This window comes from Benincasa hispida, chromosome 5 (assembly GCF_009727055.1).
Source record: "Benincasa hispida cultivar B227 chromosome 5, ASM972705v1, whole genome shotgun sequence".
NCBI classification, from domain to species: domain Eukaryota; kingdom Viridiplantae; phylum Streptophyta; class Magnoliopsida; order Cucurbitales; family Cucurbitaceae; genus Benincasa; species Benincasa hispida.
Window position 1 is genome coordinate 12,022,759 of NC_052353.1, and position 26,157 is coordinate 12,048,915.

The 26,157-nt window shown below is 35.9% G+C and overlaps 1 protein-coding gene across 2 annotated transcripts in view; it reads right to left on the reverse strand.

Moving 5' to 3' along the window:
* Nucleotides 1-265: 265 nt before the first annotated feature.
* The window catches only part of LOC120078090, a 45,586-nt gene continuing 19,694 nt past the window's right edge, over nucleotides 266-26,157 (reverse strand). The window contains exons 8-23 of one of the 2 annotated variants that reach the window (XM_039032302.1): nucleotides 25,223-25,278; nucleotides 24,977-25,076; nucleotides 18,157-18,274; nucleotides 17,658-17,867; nucleotides 17,147-17,471; nucleotides 15,762-15,855; nucleotides 8,151-8,259; nucleotides 7,784-8,049; nucleotides 7,569-7,693; nucleotides 6,775-7,009; nucleotides 5,416-5,604; nucleotides 5,043-5,332; nucleotides 2,181-2,376; nucleotides 1,844-2,083; nucleotides 1,064-1,149; nucleotides 266-574 (exon numbers count right to left, since the gene is read on the reverse strand). In XM_039032302.1, the coding sequence (XP_038888230.1) occupies nucleotides 418-574; nucleotides 1,064-1,149; nucleotides 1,844-2,083; nucleotides 2,181-2,376; nucleotides 5,043-5,332; nucleotides 5,416-5,604; nucleotides 6,775-7,009; nucleotides 7,569-7,693; nucleotides 7,784-8,049; nucleotides 8,151-8,259; nucleotides 15,762-15,855; nucleotides 17,147-17,471; nucleotides 17,658-17,867; nucleotides 18,157-18,274; nucleotides 24,977-25,076; nucleotides 25,223-25,278 (2,796 nt within the window). In that variant the 3' untranslated portion in view covers nucleotides 266-417. Of the gene's footprint in view, nucleotides 575-1,063; nucleotides 1,150-1,843; nucleotides 2,084-2,180; nucleotides 2,377-5,042; nucleotides 5,333-5,415; nucleotides 5,605-6,774; nucleotides 7,010-7,568; nucleotides 7,694-7,783; nucleotides 8,069-8,150; nucleotides 8,260-15,761; nucleotides 15,856-17,146; nucleotides 17,472-17,657; nucleotides 17,868-18,156; nucleotides 18,275-24,976; nucleotides 25,077-25,222; nucleotides 25,279-26,157 lie in introns of both variants that reach the window. The other variant, XM_039032303.1, reaches the window with a different exon arrangement.

The window sequence follows — 26,157 nt, forward strand, 5'->3', positions numbered from 1 at the left end:
TAGGCTACGATAGATTGTGATAGACTACTATCTGTATCTATCATAACACATAGACATAGATAGTAGTCTAACACTATAATATTTTGCTATTAATTGTAAATATTTTGATTCATTTTCCTACATTTGAAAACAACTCTTTTACTACTATATAATGGAAATATCGATTCACCATTTATGGTGATGTCGAAGACATGAAAACGTAGAAATATTGACATATCGGTACTATGATTATATATTTTTTTCTTTTTAAAAAAAAGAAAAACGAAAAGCAATCAATCATATCAACTACTTGGGCCAAAACACTATTTACATTTATGGTGGTGTCATATAGTCTTAAAAAATGGATTTACAAGCTTGACATTTACACATTCAAAACATCACACCAAAATCATAGTCGATGGTAAGTTATCTCATACGCTAAGCAAATTCAGCAGCCCAAAAAGCATCGGGATCTGGACAAAAAAGACTAATATCTTTCATTTCCAAATTTGCAATGTGCCAATCAACCAATTGTGCTTGTGCAGATTTGAATATCAGAAGGATTACAGGCATGATCCACCACTTTTCAGTCTCCCTGTCGTCAAATAAATTCAAAACCAGTTGATGTTAGGAAAAATAATAAATAAATAAATAAGCTATTTAAAGAGATTTGAGTTACCATTCCAACTTTGTCGATGGTTCAAGATTCTCATTTTCCAAATCCAACTTTTTAAGCCTCATTTGGTAACCATTTGATTTTTTTTAGTTTTTGAAAATGAAGCCTACATGCTCCTTCCACTCTAAATTCCAATGTTCTCAAAAACCAAGTCAAAGTTGGTAGTTTAACTTGTTTTTAGTTTTTGAAATTTGGCTAAGAATTCAACTTTTGTACTTAAGATAGATGCAAAATCATGGTAAGAAATGAGAGGAAATAAACCTAATTTTTAAAAACCAAAAACAAGAAAACGAAACGGTTACCAAATTGGTTCTAGTTGTTTATTTTTCACCAACCCCATTTTTTTGTTTTCATCTATTTCAGACGTGGCGGAAGTTAAAAAATTACAAATGAGTAGAGAATCATCACCTTCTGTTGCTCCACGTATTTGTCTCATTAGGTGGCTGGAATGTTGAAAACACATAAAGAAAAACGGCATAAATGAAGGCCACACCCTGTATCCACCACAATGGTGAAGTAGGATTAAGAGAAGTAACAATAGAAGTTCTAATTGTAGATAATTTTTTTTTAAAAAAAAAAAAAAAAAAAAAAAAAAAAAAAAAAAAGAAGAGAGAGATGAGAAATAATTCTAATTAAGGTAAATATCAATTTATTCTCCTAAATTTTAACCCTGAACTTTCGTAGGCATATAAATTTACACCTTTTTCTAGATTTTATTCTACTAATATTGTGTGAAACTTATGATTTGAGTCAAATAAACTCTTTGGTTTTCATAAGTCAATCAATTTATACCTTTACCTTTGAAAACCATCTATGCATTGATTCTCAAATGTGTGAAAATTTCTTCAAATGTCGGTTTTACAAAATGCACGATTAAAGTAAATGTATGGACGATTCTCAAAGAAAATTCGGACTAAAAATCTAAATTAATTCATTTATGAAAGTTTAGGCTTTAATTGATACAATTATAAATTTCACACAAGGTTTTTCCAAATAAAACGTAATGGAGAGTGTAAATTGATACACTTACAATAGTTCAAGGTTTAAATTAATACGACCTTTAAAATTTAGGGGTATAAATTGATATTTTTCCTTTTAATCATGATGAGCATCCTAAAGCATATATCCTATAAGCTATGTAATTACTCAGGAAATTCTCATGATACTGCAAAGTCTAGAACAACTTACAATATTAGCCAAAGAAGTAGCATTCCACAAAGCATATATACGAGCAAGTGATGCTCTTCTAGGCTCTTTGCTGAAAAGTGCATTCAAGCCAGCTGGGAAAGGGCATAGTAGCGACAAGGGAAGAACGAGAAGAACGAGAAGAAACGCAACCAGAGAAATCCAATAGAACTGCAGCAGCATAAGTAGGGTAATGGAAATATCTGCTAGAAGCACAATAGTTATAAGCAGCTGTACAGTATCCTGAAAAATTTACGTCTCAAGAGTTAGATGATAAACGATACGAAGAACTCTCTGTTGTATTTGTATATATGAAAAATATATGACGACATTAACTAACCAGATGTCCAATGGGTTTTCTGTTGCGTAATAAGAGAGAGAAAGGATAGAGAAAGTCCCATCTATAATGCAAAAGTCCCACGTTAGCCTTGTTTATTAGCCCTCCATTAACTACTCCTGTAATCTTTTTTAGCGATAATGATTGCCAGTTCTGATCAAACTGCGTGAGAGATTCTGTTGAACTTGCAGCATCTTCCCTAACATATTCAATAGACAATAAAGTGAGAAGCCAGACGGTGATACTAGCTGACCACGAATCGAAACCATACATTATCTTCTGATTTAAAATTTTCAAGTTATTGTAACAGAACCCAAATTTCTAACCTTACTAGTCCCAGGACTTGTCTACTCAATAGCAACAAGAACAGAAGAATTAAGTCGACTACATACCAAGTCACGGTTCTGAATAATCTTGAATCATTACTAAAGTTGTTTTCATTATTAAAAAGAGAGAGAGAGAGAGAGAGAAAAAAAAAAAAAAAAAAAAGACACTAAAGCCCCTATTCAGAAAAAATTAGCAATCCTGGAAAAACAGAATCCTGCATGTGTGAACGTTTAAATTTAAATAGTGCAGATGAATAACTAAAGCTCGTTTAAGTCTAGTTGCTTTGTGATTTGAGCAAATTAGAGCGAGGTTGGATCAATTAGATTACTAAACTGCCCATTTTTGTTATTTATTTCTTTGTCGTTATGAGTATACTTTGAGAAAAATAGCAGATAAAAACTAAATCGATCCATCTGTTATATCCACATTTGAGGTTCTGGTAGATGTCCCCTTGAAGTATGCTCAATTTCTTCAATTGTAGAAGCACCAAATGACCTCTATGAACGAACCCAAAGGTAGTTCACGAATGAGCAATCCCACAACAAACTATTTGAATGCTCCTGATGCTTCCAGCATAGAATGCACCATTGGGGAGCAAGAGAAGGGAAAAGTGTATTTGAACATGATCTAAGGTATTAACTCTCAAGTACAACCTGCCACGCAAAAACCATAACCCTTTTCTGAACTTAACTTTTCTTGGAAAAAATTGAAGCCTTAGGAGCAGTTGTACTAGTCAAAGCAAGAGGAAAAGATAAAATGTGAAAACTAAAATGGCAAGAGAAACCCCTAAAAGATCAGGGGTCCAAACCCTGACATCCCTTCTTGGGGAAGGAAAAAAAAAAAACTGATCTTGAATGATGTTAAAAAAAAATCTCCCACATCAACCACCTTCAGGCGATACAAGTCCAAAGAAATAGAAGAAAGGTACGAGGAAGGAGACCACAAAATGCAACCTCTTGTCCAAAAGAAAGTAAAGATGGGGAAATAAGGCACAAAGGCTTAACTCCCACCCAATGGTCCAACCAAAAATAAATACTTGAGTCTTTCCCAATAGAGCAACTGACAAATTGAGACAAGGGGCAATGAGAAGAGATAGCTTTCTAGAGGCTTTTAATGAGGCCTCTCGACTTCCCTCTAAAAAGAGTGAGGGTCAAACCTAATCACAATAACTCTATATCATGTGTTAGTCGCAATGAAGAACTGATAGAAACTGTTGAATATGGAAAGTTTTCTCCTTTCTTTTACCCATTTGGAATGTTATTCCTTGCAATTTGTATTTATCCTTTTCAATATTATTCTTTCCTTATGTCCATTTTTACCATTATGCGTCTTTGCCATATTTGGCAAACATTGTTGTATATATAAGGGAGGCACCCCCTTGTAAAATGAATGTAGAAAAACGTTGAGAAAATTCAGAATTTCAACACACTTGGTCAAAGGAGCCCCATATCGTAATCTCCAACTCAATACCCAATCATCAAGTTCAATAAGCATCAGCACCACCTCCCACTTAATCAAATGGGATCCTCAGTCCTCCTCCCTCTTTGACCACTTCCCACAAAAAATTTCTCATCGATCTCTCGAGATTCTTATACACTAAGTCTGAAATCCTAAACAAGGAAAATAAAGAAAACAAGGGATCCCACTAAAAATTACCTTTACAAGAAAGAACCACCCTCCTTCAAAAAATGTTTTTTTCAAGAAGACAATCGTTTCTAAAACTAGCATGGGATAGGATTTCAGAACAACCGACTTCTAGGGTCCCTCCCACTGGAAGCCATACGTAGTGAGAGGGAACTGACTCACTTCACACCCAACTTAGAAGGGCAAAAATTTATGCCTATGATGGAACTCTTCATCCAGTTTATGAAATTGCTTCAAAAAAAGACATCTGTTTAGATTCAACCCAAACAAAAAAGAAGAGCATCGTCGACAACTTGAAGTGCAATAAGAGAACCAAATCCTTAACCACCTTAAAGCCCACGATCATCCTGTTTTCCATTCCATTCGACACTGACCTAAATAAGACACCCACCACTAGGAGAAAGAGGCACCAGTCGAGAAGGGTATTTTGTCACTTGTTGCTAAACAGATTCATTTCCTCTTTCGAAACAAAATTACATATCTAGCCATCCACGAAGGAATATATAAAATAAAATAATCTTAAATAAAATTTGGTGAGGCAATTGCATTTTATTTTAGCTCAAGTTCATAATGGCATTAACTATTTTTTGATCACATTTCTAACAGATGTACTTCCTTACTTATTTACTGGGGACATGCTTTTATCGGCAGGAGAAGGGCGAAAAACTACTGAAGGAAGTAGAGGTAGCCAATACTTCGTTTTTTTTAAACCTACATTTTATAAATTAGTCTTTACTGCCAAATTGAGAATAGTTCAATAGTAGTTTGCATGTATTCATTCTATTGAGGTTAGAGGTTTGAATCCCTATACCCCGTACTAAGACAAAAATATATACAGCCTTTGATCCATAGTCTAACTTAAGCAATGATAAGCAAGAAATTATTCAAGCGCACCTTGATGGTTCATTAGTATGTTGGCACAACATATCTGATCTTTCTAACTGATGAGAAGAATAATCACCAAATGCTACAACCAACACACCAAGCTGATAGTAACCAGAAGCAGTAGCTTGAAACCATCCGACCTCAATCTTAACACCATGGAATTCGAGTTGAGGGTTTGCATGACTATTTATCCAATCTATAACAGGAATTAAGGAAGAACAAATAGATCTATTCCTCACTATCCTCAATTGAGCATTCATGCCAGCAACCAAACGATTCCAAACAGTTGCTGGGACATGCTAAAAACGTAGAAGAGTTTATCTGGGGTTAGAGCTTGTTTAGTTAATAGTAATAAAACCACTTCTAGAAGTAGATAATCTACCTGTCCAATGAGATTGGTCAACAATGCATCGCTGTGAAGGTTGTAAGGAGTCATATAGCTTCCATCCCCACCAAAAATGATGCACATTGGATATCTCTTTTCAATAATTGAGACTATGTCTAAACGCTTCTCATCACCACCAAGAAAAAAATCGATGTAAGCAACCATTAAATCTGGTGTTGCTCCAACCTGCATCCGTTTCAATTCAGATATCAAGTAGGATAAAGTTTTGCAATTAAAAATAACACCATTTCCAACTTTCCAGTAAAAGAATTATATTCCAGATCAAGTAGAGAAAAAAATAAAAAAGCAAGGGACTGTCACCAACTTCTTAAGTTAGTGTAAACCATAAACAACTCAACTTCAATAGTAAACACGATTAAAGTTTGTACATTTATCGAGTAACTTCATCTTCTCCTCTATCTCTACTTTTCACATTTATCGAGGAACTCCATCTTACAACTCTATACCCCAAACACAAACTTACTAATTACAACATATTAACTCCAGACTTATTAACTTCACTCAATAGGCTAAATGACCCCTAAAAATATTGAATTTAATCCCTTTTGTTTTGACATTTATCAACTATACCCTTATCGTTAGGCGAATGTTTAAATTGACAGATAAGAAGCTTACAAAACATGATACTTGGTGAGTTAACAGAGATTTAGTGGAGAGTAACTAATAAAGCCACCTTAGCGATGAAATCTCTAATTCCTCTAAATTTGTAAGAAGCTGGTAGAAACTTCAACTTTTATCTCTTAGGTGACTTAATTTCTGTCTTAAATTTTTGCCAACTCTCTGCATATCAATGTAATTTAAGTTCCTCTTTAGGCGATTTTAACAGTGACCCTCAGTGAGTGTATAATTGAAGAATAATGTTACGGCATAAGGGACTAAATTGGAACTCTAAAAACAACAGGGCCTTCATTGAAAAATGGACGAAAATATATATTTGGCCACAAAAGAGAGAGAGAGAGAGAGAGGAGCACATTTGTAACTGAAGATAATTCATTAATTCACCCCTTGTTTCAAAACACACCACGGAGTTAACAAACAATGAGGTCATTTTGTTGATCGCAGATATACCATCCTCCAACATACAAATCCAAAGATCCAACTCCCAAAAGGGTCCAAAACCATATGACATTATTCAATGATTAAACTCAATTTCAATGAGGTTGTAAGAAAATTTTATTGCAATAAATTTCATAAGAACTGACAAGTACTACATTTTAGATTATATGTAACTTGACTTTGCAAAAATCAATATCATAGAAGAACAAGAAGTCATCCTCTTTCATCATCAGATTTTCAGTAAAAACATTTGGAGAACATCATATTTTATGGTCATACCTTCATCCCTTTGTATAAAGCACGAGATCTGCAGGAACGCAGACATGAATGGTCATATTCAGACTTCACATAGTCTTGAAGGCGGTGGATTTTGTGCCTACGTCGCCACTGTTTCCAAGTCCATGCGCAAGGATATGCAAGAATAGAGAGTATGCTATGCACTGATCCTTCCCACCAATGATATGCAGCCACCGAATTTATCTCATCAATAAATCTATTAAAAGCATCTTCATACCTGAACATAATGTAAACAGAATACATGAACCACATGATTTACAAGGAAATCTCTTCCTATACCATGTGCATATTGAGACATTAAATCAAATTGAATAGTCGCAGCATGATGATATTCTTTATTCAAAAAGTTAGTCTAGATTAGGTTTTAACTTTGTGTCAATATGATCCACAATACTCCAACACATTTGTCTCTTAACGTAAAACTGTTAACGAAAAATTGACAGTTAGTCTTTCTTTTTTAAAAAAAGGAAACACAACTTTTCATTTGATAAATTGATGGTTAGTCTTAACGTCTTAAAATCTAAAATTTCTCAGGTCATGAAAATGGAAGGCCTCAATACCTATCAGTTTCATAGATTTTCTATGACCATGAGTTCAGTTCAAAACAAAACATTGTCAAAGCATCAACATACAACTTAAGCTCATAAGATGACAGTTGGATGCCTGATCACTATTAAATTAGGAAGCTTGTTGATGAAAGTAATTTAACATTATTGAACATGAGTAGTTCAAACACTGCCACTCTAGCTAAGCTAATCAAATTACAGTCTTCTTACACAATTTCTATAATTGCATTGGGAGGAGAGTAAGGAAGATGCCAGGGCTCTCTGAATGTATTGGGACCCATAAAGTACATTCTGTAAACATGACTTTGAGTTTCCTCAGCTCTAGTTCCACGTACCTGTTAACAAACAAAAACTACACCTGAATAATGTGTCAATAACTGCAACTGTAGGACTGCATGGAAATCTCTACTTATTGTGATTAGTACCTCAGATAAGGAAAGAAGATGCGGGAAATGACGGTGGCTGTGGGGTTCAATTGCATCAGCATCACGATAAGAACCATATCCAACAAATTTTACTCTCAGTGTGCTCAACAGGAGCGCTAAAAGAACCAAAAAGCATGACAATATAACAGAAAAGGGCCAGGGACCCCCAAAAGTGTACATCAGCTCCTCAAGAGGTGTAAAGCAATTTGGCATCCTATATTTTTCAGATATGCATTTATACGGACAAAATGGCTGATCAACTCCCCCTGTCATAGGTGTGGACATCTTAGCAAGAAAGAGATCTGAAACCCTTCCAAGGAAGAAATAAAGCTGAAACAATAACATCAAAGACAACTTATCTTGCTACCTCGAGTATATATGAAATTTGCACGATTGGGCAGAAGGTCAAGAGAACAAGGAAAGCAAAGATTTGCATCAGACCCCTCAACATCTTTGTAAGTGCCAACAGGGCATTCCTGTAAATAGGAAAACAAATCTGATGTTATAGTTCATTATTTAAGAGATCCATTCCGGAATAATATTATTAAACAATTTCCATCATATTCTCCACCATTACAAGCTAGATTCTACAAGCAACGTTGACCACATATAGAAACATACACAATTTATGTATGTGCAAATTCCTAATTCAAACATATGTACTAGCAATTAGGTTAATCTGGTATACATAAGCGATTGTAGGGACAACTATTCTTCCATGGTGTACCGTATGCCTAAAACATTCTAATTTATGATTGATGTCAATGAATATTGAGAGAATGAGGAGAGATTTCTCTGAGAGAGTGGACAGGGTAGATAGAAGAGGTTGCACAAGAATTTCTATGTCAGTGCAGAAAATGGAGGAAGAATTGCAATGGAAGAAAGGAGACTTCCAACTTCTTCTCCATCTTTCAAGCTCAGTCCGGTGAACCGATCCCTCCTGAACTGAGAAATACAAGAAAATCACCAATGACTTGGAGACTCTTCAGGAGAAGCGCAATTTGGTGGCCAAATATGTTTTAGATGGGATTTTCAAGCAGTTGAGCCTTTTCTATTTACATCAAACCTGAAAACTAGAAGATGGTTGCTAAATCCAAAGGGGTACTTCAATACTGCCTCTTTTTTTTTTTTTTTTTTTTTTTTTTTGAAAAGGAAACAAGACTTTTCATCGAATAAATGAAAAGAGACTGATGCTCAAAGTAAGTAAAATGAAGTAAATACAACCAAGTAAAATCCATGACTAGACTTGTTCAAAAAAGTAGAGCAAAAAGAAATACAACCAAAAACAGAATAAGATGGCTCTGGATAGAAAACCACTAAATCTGAAACTAAGAAAACCAGCAACCATGTGATGAGGCAAATATAGGAGACAATAGACCAAAGGAACTTCAATACTAATAAACCATCGTTTTCCAATCTTTTATGCTTCCGACCTGACCCAGACGTGATGGAGTATACACCCTTAATGCTTAACTGATTGACAGCATGCAGAAAAGAGGAAAAATATGCTCATCTATTTTGCCCGTTGGTTTTAAATGCTGGTGACATTCATACTAAAATCTTCAATACATGCCAGATTTCATCTGGCCTCTGGAAACTTAGAATAACTGCTGACAGGATGCTGGAGAAAAGGAAAAGGAGCTCCTATGCACCAAAGTAATCAAAGAAATTGTTCGGAAAATTCTACATGAAAGAATAGAAGAATATTTGAAAATTAGAGTACGGATTGAAATGAAATTATACTTCAAATTGGTCTCTTTCAATTAGCTTTTGTAACTACACTCCCTTTACTACAAATTCCAACTGGAGTGTTGTCTTGGTAAGCTCTTTGGGAGGTACAAATGCACAAACTCTTATTCTTTTCAAATCTTCAATGAAAAGTTTTTGTTTAATAAGTTTCGTTTTAATTTGCAATGCAAGCCCAATTTTTCATTTTTCGGAAGAAAGTTACGGAATCATAGGTTAATGCCAACTGCTAGAACAATTCAGTCGATCCAAATTTTCATCTGGAAAAAAAAAGGGTAGAAAATATAGCAGCTAAATTAGTACAAGAACGAAGAATAAATAAGTTTCCAGTCATGTAAACAACGGACTCGGACAATAATCTTAAACATGAATTGTGGCACCAACCTCATTAACTAGCTACATTTATTCACCACTCAAACATGCAATGGCTTTTAAAAATTCTTAATGAAAATAACAAGGAAAAATAAATAAATTTTTACCTGTCCGGTTGAACAATTTTAATCTTAAAGTTTTAATTTCATCAAATTGCACCTTAAACGTAGAAAAGTATTGCAATCTTAACCCTATACTTTAAAAAAGGTTTAAATTTTAACCCTCTAATAAGTTCTCGCTCCAAATATTGTTAAAAAGGCTTTTCTTACCTATGTTCATTGAATTATAAAACATATGTATGATATGAAATTGATAAAATTTTAGAGAAAAGCAACAATAAAGCTTTTTTTGGGTAGAAATTTATGAATTTTGGCAAAGTTATTCCATGGTTGATTTGTGCATTGATCAAACATTTTTTTTTTGTAAAAAACCTTTATTTTTATTGAAATTAATGAGTTTATGAAGTTTAATGTTAACAATAAAAGAGTAGGGAAGAGAATAACAAAACAGTTATGTGGAAACCCTAGTACAGGGAGAAAAACCACGATAGACACTAATTTTTATTATTGATTCTAATACACAAAGTACAAGAGAACAGGCCAAATAAATAGAATAATGGGAAGCCCTAGGGTACACACAATTACTAAAATACCCCTAGGGCTACAAGCTATTTTTTCGACACTCCCTTCAAGTTGGGGCGTAAATATCAATAAGACCCAACTTGCTGACACAATAATCAAAACTTTGTCTTAGTAACCCTTTTGTGAGCACATCTGCAATTTGTTGATTTGAGAGAACATAAGGAATGCATATACTTCCGTTGTCAAGTCTTTTCCTTGATGTAGTGTCGGTCGATCTCAACGTGTTTTGTTCTGTCATGCTGAACAGGATTATTTGCAATACTTATTGCTGCCTTATTGTCACAAAACAGTTTCATTGGGAGCTCATTGTCTTGATGAAGATCTGACAACACTTTCATCAACCAGATTTCTTCACATATCCCTAAACTCATGGCCTGAGACTCAGCTTCTGCACTACTTCTGGCCACAACTCCCTGTTTCTTGCTCATCCAGGTCACAAGATTACCCCAAACAAAAGTGCAATACCCTGATGTTGATTTTCTATCAACAACAGACCCTGCCCAATCAAAATCAGTGTAGGCTTCAATGCAGCGTTTATCAGACTTCTTGAACATTAACCCCTTACCTGGTGTACCTTTCAGATATCGTAGGATGCGTTCAACTGCTATCATGTGTTCTTCACAAGAAGCTTGCATAAACTGACTGACGACACTCACTGCATATGAAATATCAGGTCTCGTATGAGATAAGTATATCAATTTCCCAACTAACTGTTGATACCTTTCTTTATTGACCGAAACACTGTTACGAGTATTGCTGAGCTTTGAATTATATTCAACTGGGGTGTCAGCAGGTTTGCACCCAGTCATTCCTGTTTTCGTTAGAAGATCAATCGTGTATTTCCGTTGGGACACTGAGATTCCGTCCCTAGACCGAGCTACTTCCATTCCGAGAAAGTATCTTAACTTCCCAAGGTCTTTAATTTCAAACTCTTTGGCCATCTTTGCTTTGAGTTTCACAATTTCATCATCATCATCACCGGAGAGCACAATATCGTCAACATACACAATGAGAACTGCTACCTCCCCTAAAGTTGACTTCTTTGTAAAAAGTGTATGATCCAAGTGCCCTTGGGTATATCCTTGTCCTTTGACAAAGGTGGCAAATCTGTCAAACCAGGCTCTCGAAGACTGTTTCAACCCATATAGCGACTTTCTCAGCCGACAGACTGGCTGTTTGAATTGATCTTCAAATCCAAGAGGAGGAGGATTCATGTAGACTTCCTCCTCAAGTTCTCCATTGAGAAAGGCATTCTTTACATCCAGTTGATGCAGAGGCCAATCTTTGTTAACTGCAACTAATAGCAATACTCGGATAGTATTGAGTTTAGCTACGGGAGAGAATGTCTCAGAGTAATTTACCCCAAAGGTTTGAGTAAACCCTTTGGCAACTAACCTGGCCTTGTACCGAACAACAGTCCCATCTGACTTGTACTTTATAGTGAAAACCCATTTGCACCCAACTGTCTTGTGCCTTTTAGGTAGGATCACCTGGTCCCACGTTCCATTTTTCTCCCGAGCTCTCATCTAATCCATTACAGCAGCCTTCCAAACTTCAGTTCCCATTGCTTCCTGTATGTTACTGGGCATCACCCCTGCATCTAAACTAGTGGTAAAGGCCCTAAATTCAGATGACAGGTTACTAGTATGTCATGTAACTATGCATAGGGTACCTTGTACATGACCGAATACCTTTCCTCGGGGCTATTGGAAGATCAAGAGAAGCATCATATTCCTTCAAACTGTCAGAATTTCCACTGTGATCACTAGTCTCCTCTTCCTGTTTCTCATCTTCAGAAATCACACCTTTTTCACCATTATCTTTAGTATCACTCACATTTTCTAGAGCTGTGTCTGAATCGTCATTCACTGTCGTCTTCCCATCTGCTATAGTGGTGCTATCAGCACCTTTTCCTCCTTTTCCTCTCTGCACTCGTTAGTACAAGTATCAATCTCATTAATTTCCGGAATACACGTACCTGATGTCGGGTTTGACTCATGGACCGGAGCCGGAGATGTAACAGGTGACGCTGCTTCCTTCCTGAGATTCTTCCTATAGTATGTTATCCATGGGACTTGATTGGTAGGAAGGATAGGACCAACATGTTCGGGAATAGGGGCAGACTCCAAGAGAACTGTATACGTGGACCAGTTAGTCTCTTCACTAGAGGTCTCCCCCTGAAGATGGCTAACAGGAAAGAAGGGTTGATCCTCAAGGAAGGTGATATCCATGGAAACAAAATATTTGCGAGAGGATGGGTGGTAACATTTATACTCACGTTGATGGAGTGGATACCCAACAAAGATGCATTTTTTAGCACGGGGGTAAATTTCGTGCGGTTTGGACTATGGGAGTGAACAAAGGAAACACAACCAAAAACTCGAAGTGGTACATCAGAGACTAAACGAGTCGTAGGGTAGGACTCTTTTAAACAGTCTAAGAGGTTTTGAAAATTGAGGACTCGGGAAGGCATTCGGTTGATTAAGTGAGCAAGATGGCATCATCCCATAGGTAAGACGGGAGTGATGTGGATAGCATTAAGGACCCAGCAACTTCCACCAAATGACGATTTTTCCTCTCGACAACCTCATTTTGTTGGGGAGTGTAGGCACACAAACTCTGGTGGATGATCCCTTTGGATGCAAGAAACTCCTGAAAGGAAGCGTTAAAGAATTCCCACCCATTGTCACTTCTCAAAATACCAATCCTGGTATTAAACTGGGTTTCCATAGTGGCATAAAATTGCTGGGATACAGATAACATCTCGGACTTATCAGTGAGAAGAAAGACCCAAGTAAGCCAAGTGTGGTCGTCTATAAAAATGACAAACCAGCGTTTCCCTATGGAGGTTGTGGTTGGTGAGGGACCCCAAACATCACTGTGGACTAAGGTGAAGGGTTTGGATGGTTTATAGGGTTGGGAGTGGAAGGAGACACGACTCTGTTTGGTACGAATACACATTTCACACTTTAAAGAAGACACATTAATATTGGGAAATAAATGCAGAAATAAGTATTTCATGTACTAAAAGTTCGGATGCCCTAAGCGGTAATGCCATAACAGAAAATCATTCTCAGAGGTAGAAAAATTTAAGGAGACAAGGCTAGTCCTATAATCATTCCTAGAGGAAGCATCATCAGTTAGGAAGTAGAGTCCCCCATCGTGCCGGGCAGTGCCAATCGTTGTCCCAGAGCTTAGATCCTGAAATAAAACAAAGGCGGGTGAAAAAACTGCATGACAATTCATATCTCTTGTAATCTTACTAATGGATAACAAATTATATGAAATTTTAGGAACATGCAAAACGTCCCGCAAAACCAAACCTTCAAACGGAGATAAATCCCCTTTTCCTGCAACAGGTGCGAACGACCCATCTGCAATCCTAATTCGTTCGTTACCAACACTTGGATAATATGAGAGAAACTGATCAGAGGTACCAGTAAGATGATCCGTCGCCCCTGAGTCAACAATCCAAGATTTTTTACCGTTCACACTAACAAGACCAAAAGACTGTATATTGCCTGACTGGGCGATAGTACTGATTCCAACTGTACTCAGGCTGGTCGTACTGTCAACTGAGGAAAAACCATGCAGGATATTTGTAGTGGGTAAAATAGGGAAAGAATTTACCAGGTTTTCATCTGGGTATTGTGTCGAGCCACCATGATTGGGCGCGACTGGAAAAGAAGCAAGATCTGGTTGGATCTTGGATGTCGATCCCAGGGCTTCCCCAATAGCAGCAAGCTGCTACTGAAACATCTCGTTCTGTCATTTAATCTGCAACTGCAACTGGGTAACTTGATCTTGGATTATATTTCCTTGGTCCTGGTGGTATGATGAAGAATCTCCCCCTCCAAACTCATCCATGATTAGCAAAAACTGCCCCATTCGGTTGCTCATACTCAGCTAGAAAACACCCACACTTCTTCCATCTGTCTTTCGGTGCAGTAGTGGCTGAGATGAGATGCCGATCTGAGAGGAGAAGACCGGCAGCAACGGCAACAAACGGGAACTGCTAGGCGCGGTCAATCTGGACTGGTCGGCGCTGGGCATAACAAATCTGGACCGGTCAGCCCTGGGCATCGTAGATCGGGGCTGGTCGGAGTTGTTCGGCAGTGTCTGAGAGCGGCCGGACAGATCTCGACTTCGTTCGGCTAGTCGCTGGTCGTCTTCGTCTGTGCGCGACCGAACCAGATGGGTGCGAGCTGGTCGTCTTCTTCTGCGCGCGACCGGACCAGAAGGGTAGCTACTGGTTCGCTGGTCGCCAGTTGCTGGGTCTGGCAGCTGGTCATTCCGTCTGCGAAGGAGTCGGCCGGCGGTGGGTAGGGCGGCGGCGGCTGGTTTTCACGAAATTAGGGAAGAAAAGATTGAAAGTACCTGTCAATGGCTTTTTGGATAATACTGGTTATATCTGGGTTATTGGTTTGGGATTCTCCTGTTGGATTTTCCTCCATGGTGGCCAGGGTTTCGTCTCCATGCTCTGATACCATGTTAAAAATAAAAGAGTAGGGAAAAGAATAACAAAAAAGTTACGTGGAAACCCTAGTACAAGGAGAAAAACCACGATAGATACTGATCTTTATTATTGATTCTAACACACAAAGTACAAAATAGGCCAAATAAATAGACTAGTGGGAAGTCCTAGGGTACACACAATTACTAAAATACCCCTAAGGTTACAAGCTGTTTTTTCAACATTTAACACTTTTTGTTTTATTAAAATTAGTGAGCTAATTAGCGAAAATTGAATTGAGGATAAAACCTACAACACATAAGTTTAGGGTCAAATTTGGTGAAATTGAAAGTTTAGGGTTGAAAATGATATAACTAGACAAGTTTTGGGGTCAAAATTGATTTTTCCCAAGTAATTATATCGCACATAGAAATAGGTGATTCAAGATGATTTGCTAGCTCAGAAATATGGTAATGTTAAATTAAATATACCAGTCAACACAATTTTACATGTGCCAATAGTCATCATCAAATGCAAACAGCAAAATCTAGGTATTTTGGTCAACTTACAAAAAAGTAAAAACATTGGATAATCTTATTTTCTAATTTAGAACACATGCAAGGAAGCTACCCATATAGGATGAAAGCACGCGTGCATCCAGAAAATCATGACAAGAAAATTTCTATGTTGTGCAAACGGTGGCATGCCCACATGTATTCCAAGATTTATGCTACAGTGAGGTGGTACTAAAACCAATTGAACGTACTTCACAAAATGTACCATAGAGGCCCTTAGGGCATTCTTTTCCGGTAATTGTGCCTTTTCTCCCATAACTACCACCTTTGTTGCTAGCGCCTCCACTGTAAGACACCAGACGGAGTACATTATCATATTATCACAAAGTCCAAAGACAAATTGGAAATATAATTAGAATCTAGAGATAGCTATATCCTAAAAGATGAGACAAGTGCTGCAGTTGTCTGCTTTGAAACTTTGGTGTTATAAGGTTTTCACTTCTAGTTTTACCATAATGCAACTCCACAAATTGCATCTTCACTTTGGTGTCATAAGGTTTTTTTTTTTTTTTTAAAGGAAACAAGCCTCATAAGGTTTTTGTTACTCTCTTTTCATTTAATCAAGTTTTGTTTCCTTTTTTAAACAAATAACTTACATCTTTTCATCGCAAAGGAATGGACCTTAGTATTATTTATCACCTTCTCAATGCAAATGCATATGATTTAAATGTGAAAAATGAAACCATGGATGATATAATTCTTCACAATGATTTCACAAAATGCTTACTATATGAGCTATGTCACAACTTTGACCTATCACAAATTCCCATAAAGAAGGTTTATCCATTAAAAAATTTGAATATAATCGGTAGAAATCTTCCTAGACCCACAAAGAAGATTGAAATACATAGGAAGAATGAAATTTCAGGAGCCTGTTGGTTTTGAACTAATAGTAAGAAAAATGAAGTAAGCAAAAGGCTGAGCTTTGAAATCCACAAGACAGCCCAAAAAAACAACAGCACAAAGCAGAAGCTCAATACCCACTAACAGGCTTGCTACATAACCAAACTGTCGTTTAATCAAATTGACCTGTAGGCTCCAATCAATGTATAATATTAATTAAAAAAATGAAAAGAAATATCATAAGAGTTAAATGTTTAAGCTGTTTGTCAATCTCTGGAAAGTAAATGAATAGTAAATTATATTGTTCCTTGCAATTCTATCAATATTTAATAAATTATTTTGCAATTTAGTTCTCTTTTAGCTCCTTTCTCATATTGTCTATAGATATCTTAATCAATTCATTCTGGTGGTGTTTCTCAATCTGTGAATAAAAAAGCATAAATATACTCAGTTGTAAAAAATTAGATTGCTGAAATCCATCAATATCACATTTAACCATATTAAAAGATTTAATAACTTAAGAGTACAAAAGTTTAATAACCTAGAAATCGGGCTATATGATAAAATGTATGATGTTGTTTTGCAGAATCAACTACGTAATATGAAAAGCACTCAGAACACTTGATGTTAATACACAATCAGATACATTTCAAAGACTTACAGAATGTTTACATGCCACGTGGCCTATACCTTGCACCAAAACATTTATAGTTTATAGTTAGAAGTCCCATACCTACTATTGATGGAGCCACTTATGCTCGCAACAGGTGTATATTTATCCCCACCATGTATATTAGACCAATGAAAATGCACCCTCCCACCCCCACCTCCACCTCCACCTAGAGAACCACCATTGCCGCCAATAGCAGTGATAGATGAATTCCTGAAAAGCTCAAGTTCCTGAAGGAAAAGAAGAATGGTTCCACCTGAACCTCCTCCATGTCCACCAATTAAGCTACTATTATCATTTCTCGTTACTTTAACAAAGCTTTGTCCATCAGCCGTTAAAGATCCAAAAATTTTTAGAGTTAACAAAGGCCACTGGATGGATCCCATCACTAGAAGAAACAGCACAAAGATTTGCAATGCTTGAGAATAAGTTTAGAGACTAAACAAATTGATGAAATATTAGAGATGAAAAGAATAAATACCAATTTCCTCCTGTTTGCACCAATTTTATCTTGTTAATCTACATTAGAGACACTTCATCATTTATATTTCGCAGTAGTAGAAGAAATATTTACCGATCATTCCCCCTCCAGCCACAGATGTATCAAAATGATCAGGGCCTTGTGCTCCACTGCCAAGTTCACAGGGCAAATCAGCATTGCCGTATTCATCACCTCCATTACTCACCCACCCATTAAAATAGCCAGAACCCCCTCTTCCTCCATGTCCAGCTCCACTACCAGCACCATTTGAATAGTTTCCCTTTCCAATTCCTTCATCACAACCTAACCACGAAGATATACCACAATTGAAAAGCTTAAAACACAACTCCTTTTTTTTTCCCAAGTATGTGTTTAGTTTAGGGTTTTATCATCATCATCATCATCATCATCATCTTTATTATTATTATTATTATTATTAACCTTTAGAACAAAAGAAGAAAACGTTGTTTTTGTAGGAAACAGATTTTCGTTGATAGAAAGAAAATAAACAAAATAAAGGGGCAAAAAAAAAAGAAAACGGGCAATAGTGTCAAGTCATAAGAACAGTTTTTGGTATTATGTTCCTAATTACCTAATTCTGATGCAGTAATCATGCCGTTGCTATTGACAATAACAGTTCTTGCCCGGTGGATTTGAATAATACTTCCCTCGATAATTCCATTAACAATAAGATCCTCAACACGACAAATCTAACAAAGGTAAGAGAAAACCATTTGGATTGGACTATGATAAATTGCAAAGCCGCAGTCAACACATCAACACTTCTTGGAATAATGGAATAAGAAACCAATTTGAAAACAAGAATAACTGTAGCAGAACAAAAACAAATATGAGTTGAGAGCATCATACAAGACCCTCCACCAAACCATTACATGTACCCCAACACAAACTAAGTTCATACTGTGATATATCACAGTTCTTATGGCATCAATTATGTACGGAAAATTAGCATGAGGTTAACTTAAATAGTAGTTATACTCACACCTCCCCTATAATTACGATTTCACCTTCCCTAAAGCATTTAAAACACAACCAAATTATCAGATGATTTCTTCCCATCTGATGGGAAAACACAGCTGTAAATTATGCAGAAATCACAATGACGCCAAAGATATTAGCATGAAAAAAGAACAACCTAAGGATAGAAACAATACAATCTCAAGTTGAGTGAGGCCACACTATCTGAGTACCTGATTAATAAAGAATAAATAATGGGTAGGTAAGGAAATGGAGAGGCTCCCAAGCCAATATGCCATTTCAATATCACTTATGTCAGTGGCTTAAAAGGCTACAGGTTTATGAATTCATTTTCTTTGAGAGAAGGAAGCCAGGAAGGTGTAAGCATTGAGGAGATCAAAAATGCAATTTTATCTTTTGAAATGAAGAAGAAATGAAATGGCACAAAATATTAGTAACAACTAAAAAAAGATGGGAAAAAGTGATTAGTCAGCAATTTGCTAAAACAAAGATGACAAACGTACAAATCCTGTTGTTTGTCATTCTTTTATCCAAAATCATCTTTTTCTTTTTCTTTTCCTTTAACCATCCTGTATCTTTAATTTTCAACTACTTGAGATATATGAAAAAAGTCGCTAGACTTGTTCCTCAATATGGAAGATCATATTTATAGCCAGCATATATTATCAAATTGCTGTCTTTCCACCAGAATAGTCTCCCTAGAAAGAGAAAATTTCCCCCAAATGGTCCCTTCTTTCCTTCCCTTGTGTCACCCATCCTTAATTTCAAGTATTTGTCTACAGTGTTGTGCTTCTGGAAGGATTAATTGAGACGTTTATTAGCAAGGTATGGAAAATGGGAGAGGTTTTTGGTAAACTGAGTGGACATGTCCAGATTCTAGGTCATAAGGGGCTGGATATTGGAAACTTGATCAATTAGAACTCAACTCAACTCAAAAAGGGGCTGTTGTTGGTCCTATTTTGACCTCCAAACTGAAGTTGCTCTATTTAACATGGTCAAAGCTCTTCGTTCAGAATTGAGGATGGAAAGGAATCACTAATGTTGCTTGGTCATATGCTTTCCTTTATATGACATGTTTAAATAAGGATGCCTTATTTTTCCCGTGTAATTGCTTTAAGTTTTATTTATCATTTTTCTTCTCTTTCACGTGAGGAAGGAATTAGTGCAGTTCCCAAAAATTGTTGCTGGATGATTTTATCTTCTTAACAACAGCTTGGTGTAGCTTGGTGGGAGTAGTGTTGGATGTTTTGGCTCATGAGCTGGTCGAAATCTTCTTAGGTGTTTTGCTTTCCAATATTTTATTTTTTTAGTTCTCATAATATTTGAATATTTTCTCTCTTTTTGTTGTTTAGTTTTCTTCTCCCTTTAGGTTATCCTTGAACTTTTTTCTATCTTTTTATGTGTCAATGAAAAAGTTTTCTTGTTTTCTGTTCCAAATAATTACTTTAAAAAATTAAAAAAAAAATAATAATCATTATTAAAAAACTCAACTGTTGTGGATATTTCTGTTGGGTTAGAAACCCTAGGAACAACGCTCTTGGGCACTTTTACAAGCTTCACCAAAAAATACATGAAATCCTAAAGAGGTCACTAGTAGTACCTTGCCTGGTTACGTGGTTGGTTTTACCTTTGTTCTTATCTTACAAGTGAATCTCTATATGTATACTATTTAACATGCTCCCATTGTCTGGGTATTATTATGTTCAGTTTCCAGTTATATAGCAGGGTTCTCCCCAGGTTCATTCTCTTTCCAGAATTTTATAATTTAGTCTTCTTCTTAATTAAGTATCCCCTGTCCGTTCTCTTTTCTAAGTTTCTCTTTCCATGGCTGTTAAGTGAAAATCACTTCTAATCACAAATTACAAGAACTTGGATTTTTGGTTGATGATGAAAATGTGATACCAGATTTGTCTTTGCCAACAGGCAACAACTTATGATATAAACGAGGAAGTCATTGTCTGTGAGTAAGCTTTTAATAAGGAAGCAAATGGGTTATTAAAGTCAGCTACTTTGCTTGAAAAAGATTTTTGTTATTCGACTGGACGGTTAATAAAACCTCTTCCATTCCATTTCATTTGGAAAAAGACACTAGAAGAAGACACTTCCAGTAGTATCTGAAGAGTGTAAGTCTGATAAGTTAGAGGAAGACCGTGTTCGCTTTTTGGTGTCTTCTACCCATCAGCATGCCTCTCACATAAGCAACAATGGGCCGTCTCAGAAATCAATGGTTATCAGCCAATCAGCTCTTACACTTGCTGGTTCAAATACTCAGTTTATCAGAGGCAATTTATGTCCTACTTCCCCGTCGAACCAACATTTAGATATTGATTCAGATCCATATGAGGATTCGGTTCTCGGGTTAGTAGTGAAGAATCCGAGTTTGCTTCCCCAGAAACAAAGATTCTAGAGCTCTCTTCAGACACCTTTTTTTGGGAGGCTTTTAAAAATTTATTTGCAAATGAAGTTGCAAATCAAAGTTTAATGAAAACAAGGGTGGAAGCCCCCTTCTATGCCCTTCTCAAATTCCATCCAATTTTCTTATTTGGTTGACATTTGTGGGCTACAATTGAGAAGTATTTCACCCAAATCTCCATCAATTTCAGCTTGACTGTGCAAAGCTTTTCGAATACGAATTGACTTGAATTCTCTTCTTGGATTTCTCATGATCCTGGGGTCAATCCATTCATGTAGCATTAAAGCAATTATCACAGATAAGAACGTTGTTAAATTGGTTTTGTTGCAAAGTTGCTGGAAGATTACATTTCCTTTTTGGTTTATGCACTGTGGCCTTGTTTTTGGTAATTAGGTTTGACAGGCCTCAACCAGTGTTTTGCGCATGGTGCACTTTAAGGCAATGAGCGCTTTAATCTCCCAAGGCGAGAGGCAACAAAAAAGCGTTGCCCGGCTGAGACTCTCAACGGCGTTTTCAAGTTTCGATCCTCACATTTTTTGCTCATTGAAATCTCATCTCAAAACCTCATCCTATTGCACTCTTTTCCTTCATTTTGCTGGTTCCATTATTCACATTTTATGTATTATTTGAGAGGCTTATTTCTTCCTCTATCGATGTTCTATTGGTTTTCTTTTTCTTATCTTCCTTGGAGAATTATGTACTTTGAGCATTAGTCTCTTTTCATTTCATCAATGAAAAGTTTTATTTCCTTAAAAAACGAACTTGAAAAGGCACAATGGTTCTTTTCCACACCTTTAAAAGGAAAGTAGATGACAGCTAGAGTTCTCATCTTATAGAGGTGTATTTTAATGACAGGAGTAAGACTTGTTCATAAGCACAAAAATACAAATGAGAATTAGAGTTAAGTTCAGCATAAAGCTTCAGATTCCTCATAATTATTATAAATTTCAGGTCCCTATTTTTGTATTGTTAATTTTGGGAGCATGCTTGTGGAATTCATAGATGTATATGTGAGTGTATAAAGCACCAATTCTTCAATTGCATGCAAACATTGAAGTATAATATTTGATTTGAATTGAAAGGCAAAATCTAAACGATAAGACAAGAATATAATATTATAGTTGGGAGGCTGTTTTGTAAGTTGGTTAGAAAGTTTTATGTATGGTAATTAATGTAGCTTAAAGGAAAAAAAGAGAGAAATATCCAATAATAAAATCAAAGTCTTTATTATCAATTAAAAGTTATCAAGACAAGAAGACAATTTCTCTACTTATAGAGAATTGAGAAGAAAACTAATCCTAATCCTAATCATTCAAAGAAACTAATTCTAAACCTTATAAACCAAGAAACTAATTCTAATCCTAATGAATCATGGAAACTAATCCTAATCCTAATCATTCAAAGAAACTAATTCTAAACCTTATAAACCAAGAAACTAATTCTAATCCTAATGAATCATGGAAACTAATCCTAATCCTAATCAATTAAGGATTTGATCAAGATACCCTAATTTTACCCTAATCCTACTACATCATTCTATCCCTCCCAAAAACAAACCCGTTCTCGAGTTTCAAAAAGAAAATGAAGAATACAAAGTTTTTTTTCCTGATGATTTGTAAAAAACCCAAATAAAATCGTTGGCTTGTGGAAATCTTGCACCGCAACTACAAAGATTGAAGGAGCCCATAAAAGATCTAGGAACTGTAGAGCATGACCCTCATCAAAAATTTTCTTTGGTTGCTGAGAACTGTATATACGTCTGCCACCAAGATTTTGCTCCACCATTTTAGCAAAAGTTGGAGTATCAAAACAACTCATAAACCCATTTGAAAATTTGTTGTTGCATAACCCAGAATTTGTGAAGAAATGGCTCAAAATAAATCCACGAAAAAGGAGGCATCAAATCAAATTTGGGGAGAACTAACCCCGGGTCGGGTTGCACAAATTGGAAGGGATGGGTTCACGTGAAACACAGGCAAGGAATTGAGCACACATGTTTGGTCTGATCATGTGGATCGGGTTGAATTGATTGTACGTTTCCACTTATTCTTCTTTGTTGTCTTCCAAGCAACCGACTACAACTAGAGATTCGAACTTCTTCAAATCAGGTTGCCGATGGCTATCGTCTTCTTCGCCGGAATTGCCTCCATCTATTATCATGTCTTCTTCTTTCTTGAAAACGACTTTCTTAGCTTTTGCCCTATATCTTTTTTCGTTCATTTTCAATCCTTTGCTCAGTTGGTCGACGCGCGGGCTCCAAATTTCTGGTGGATTTGCTATCATATGTGTTTCTTGCAAGATTCCATGACCTTTGTTGAATTTTTTTTGTTCTTTTAATCTTGCAAGCTCTTAGTTTTGATTTTCTTGAATTATTTCTTTTTTGAACTCTTGTCATTGTTTGAAAACCGAATTATGTTTTGAGTCATCTTTCCCAACAAACACTAGATCTCTTTTACTCCCTTCTTCATTTCCTCAATACTTTGGGATTGATGTATAAATCGGGTGTTCTTGAATACATTTCAACCTCATTTGTTTAGGACTGATTCTTGGGTTTTCTTGAATATGTTTCAAACTTTCTTGGTCACTCCATAACAAAGATCTATGAATCACAGACACTTTGAGAATCGGTATCGAATATATATCAAATATCAATACTTTCAAATACTTTCCAAATACATATCTAATACACGATTTAGCGTATCTATTTTTTTTTCCTTTATAAATATTGGATAGCATCCCCTTCCATATACGTGAAGTGGATACTCTAGGCCTTAAAGCAGCTCATCTTATCTTTCCAAACCTAAGACTATGCAGCACATTTAAAAAGCCCATTGTCCCGGCTCACAACTAAAAGGAAAAAAAAAAAACCCAAACCCTAAAATCATCTAAATCTTCATCTTCACTCCTAAGTCCTCACAAAGTCGCACAAAAAAATAATCCACTTGAAGATCTTCAACAATTCAACGAAGAAGTTTTTGTTTATCTCTGTAATTTTCCCTCTAATCTTCTTCTCTGATTTGTGTGCCACCAACCTTTTCTCCTATATTCTTTTGACTATTGTCATTCCATATCTCTGATGTTTCTTTTTGTATTTTATTTAAATGTTTGTATTTGTATTTTATACCATTGTTCTTAACTTCACATTTTTTTGCTTTTTACTGGATTACATTTAGAATCTTTACGTTAAATTTACATATATCCTAGATTTTTTATTTCAAAAGGAAAAAAAAAGTGTATTATCAACGTATCTGTATCCTAGCTTTTTAGAAATTGACGTATTGTTGTATCCTATCGTATTCGTATCTGTGTTTGTGCTCCATAGACAAAGATAATGATTTCTGCCCCTAAACATATTAATTTTACAATAAATTTTCATTTTTGGATGATTCTTTGAAACTTTTAATTAAAAGGGTTCCCCTTGTTTCTATGTTGCATTCTTTCTTTATTTGTTTCATTGTACTTAGAGCTTTTGGTTCTTTTCATTATATTAATGAAAAAGTCTTGTTTTTGTTTAAAAAAAAAGGTCCCCTTGTTTGGCAACGAGCACAACTCATGAAGCTCCCTCATGTGATCAACGTCGCCAAGAGTTTCCCGGTCTTCCACTAGAGGAAATCAACGATGGCCCAGGTGGCTACTCTGATACCAAATTGATGTAGGCTAAAGAATAAAGGAGAGAAATCTCCAATAATAAAATCAAAGTCTTTATTATCAATTAAAAGTTACCAATACAAGATGACAATTTATCTATTTATAGAGAATTCGGAAGCAAACTAATCTTAATCCTAATCAATTAAGAATTTGACCAAAATGCCCTAATTTACCCCAAGCCTACTACATCAGTTAAGAAGTATTCGGTAAAGGGGGAAGGCATTTTACATAAGTACTTATCTGAATAGGCAGGCAAAATTATCTAGAAAACAATAGGCTGAATGATTTGCAATTAGACCAACACAAATGAGATGAAATCGCAAAACGTCACCAAATGAAATCTATCTCTTACTTGAAGTGAAAAGGACAGTGTGTAATTGAAATGGCAATCATCTGGTGGAGTCAATAAATCCAGTGGACACGTCTCACTATCACACATTGCTTTTGTTACCCTACAAATTGAAACTTGAGTCTAAGGATTTCAATATTCCAATGCTGTAAGATTGAGAAAGAAAACATGCCCCCTCTCAACAATTGTTACCTATAAAACAACAAAATAATAAGTCTGGCCAAAAGGCAAAACATAAAACATACTCACAGGCTTCTACTGTCATCATCATCCAATGGAGCTTGAAGCAGGGAGCCGCTTCCAACCTGTTATTGTCAGTAGTCTTAAATAGATGTACCAATAGATTCCTTGGGGTGAAGAGGTAAAGATGAAAATGGTGGTCTTTTTAAACAGTTTAGATCATGCGCCATGTCGGAAGTTCACTCCTCAAAGCTTCTTCGTGGCATTTTCTTTCTAAACTCTTTACTGCTTCTTTTCTCTCTTAAACTTGCGTCTCATGGACCACAAACTCTTTACTGGTTTTTATATATATATATATTAACAAGACTAATGCTCAAAAGATATATACATATATACACACACATATAGACATATATATACACAAATATATACATATACATATATATACACACACATATATATATATTAACAAGACTAATGCTCAAAAGATATATACATATATACACACACATATAGACATATATATACACAAATATATACATATACATATATATACACACACATATATATATATTAACAAGACTAATGCTCAAAAGACACAATCTCCACATAGGAGAAGAAACAGAAAATAAAAATTAAACAAAAAAAAGAGCAATACAGAAAAGAAAATTATAGGGAAATAAAGGCAGCGAAAAGCTTAGAATTTGATCGAAAAGAGGCCTTCAAATGAGCTACCTCAAAACGATCAAACCTTCAACAATGCTTGCTTTCAAAAACTCTTTGATTTCTTTCCAACTATAGTTCCAAGATAATTGCTCTTACAGCATTGATCCATAAGAGATGAGGCCGAGAAGAAAAACAAGGACCCATTAACCTGTAGCAAGTTGCAAAAAATTTACTTACGAACACTTCTGAGTACCTCTCCAAGCACTTCTCCCAAGCATAATTTTTAGTGCTTGTTAACATTTTGAATATTTTTTAAGCACATTCCCAAGAGCTTGTTG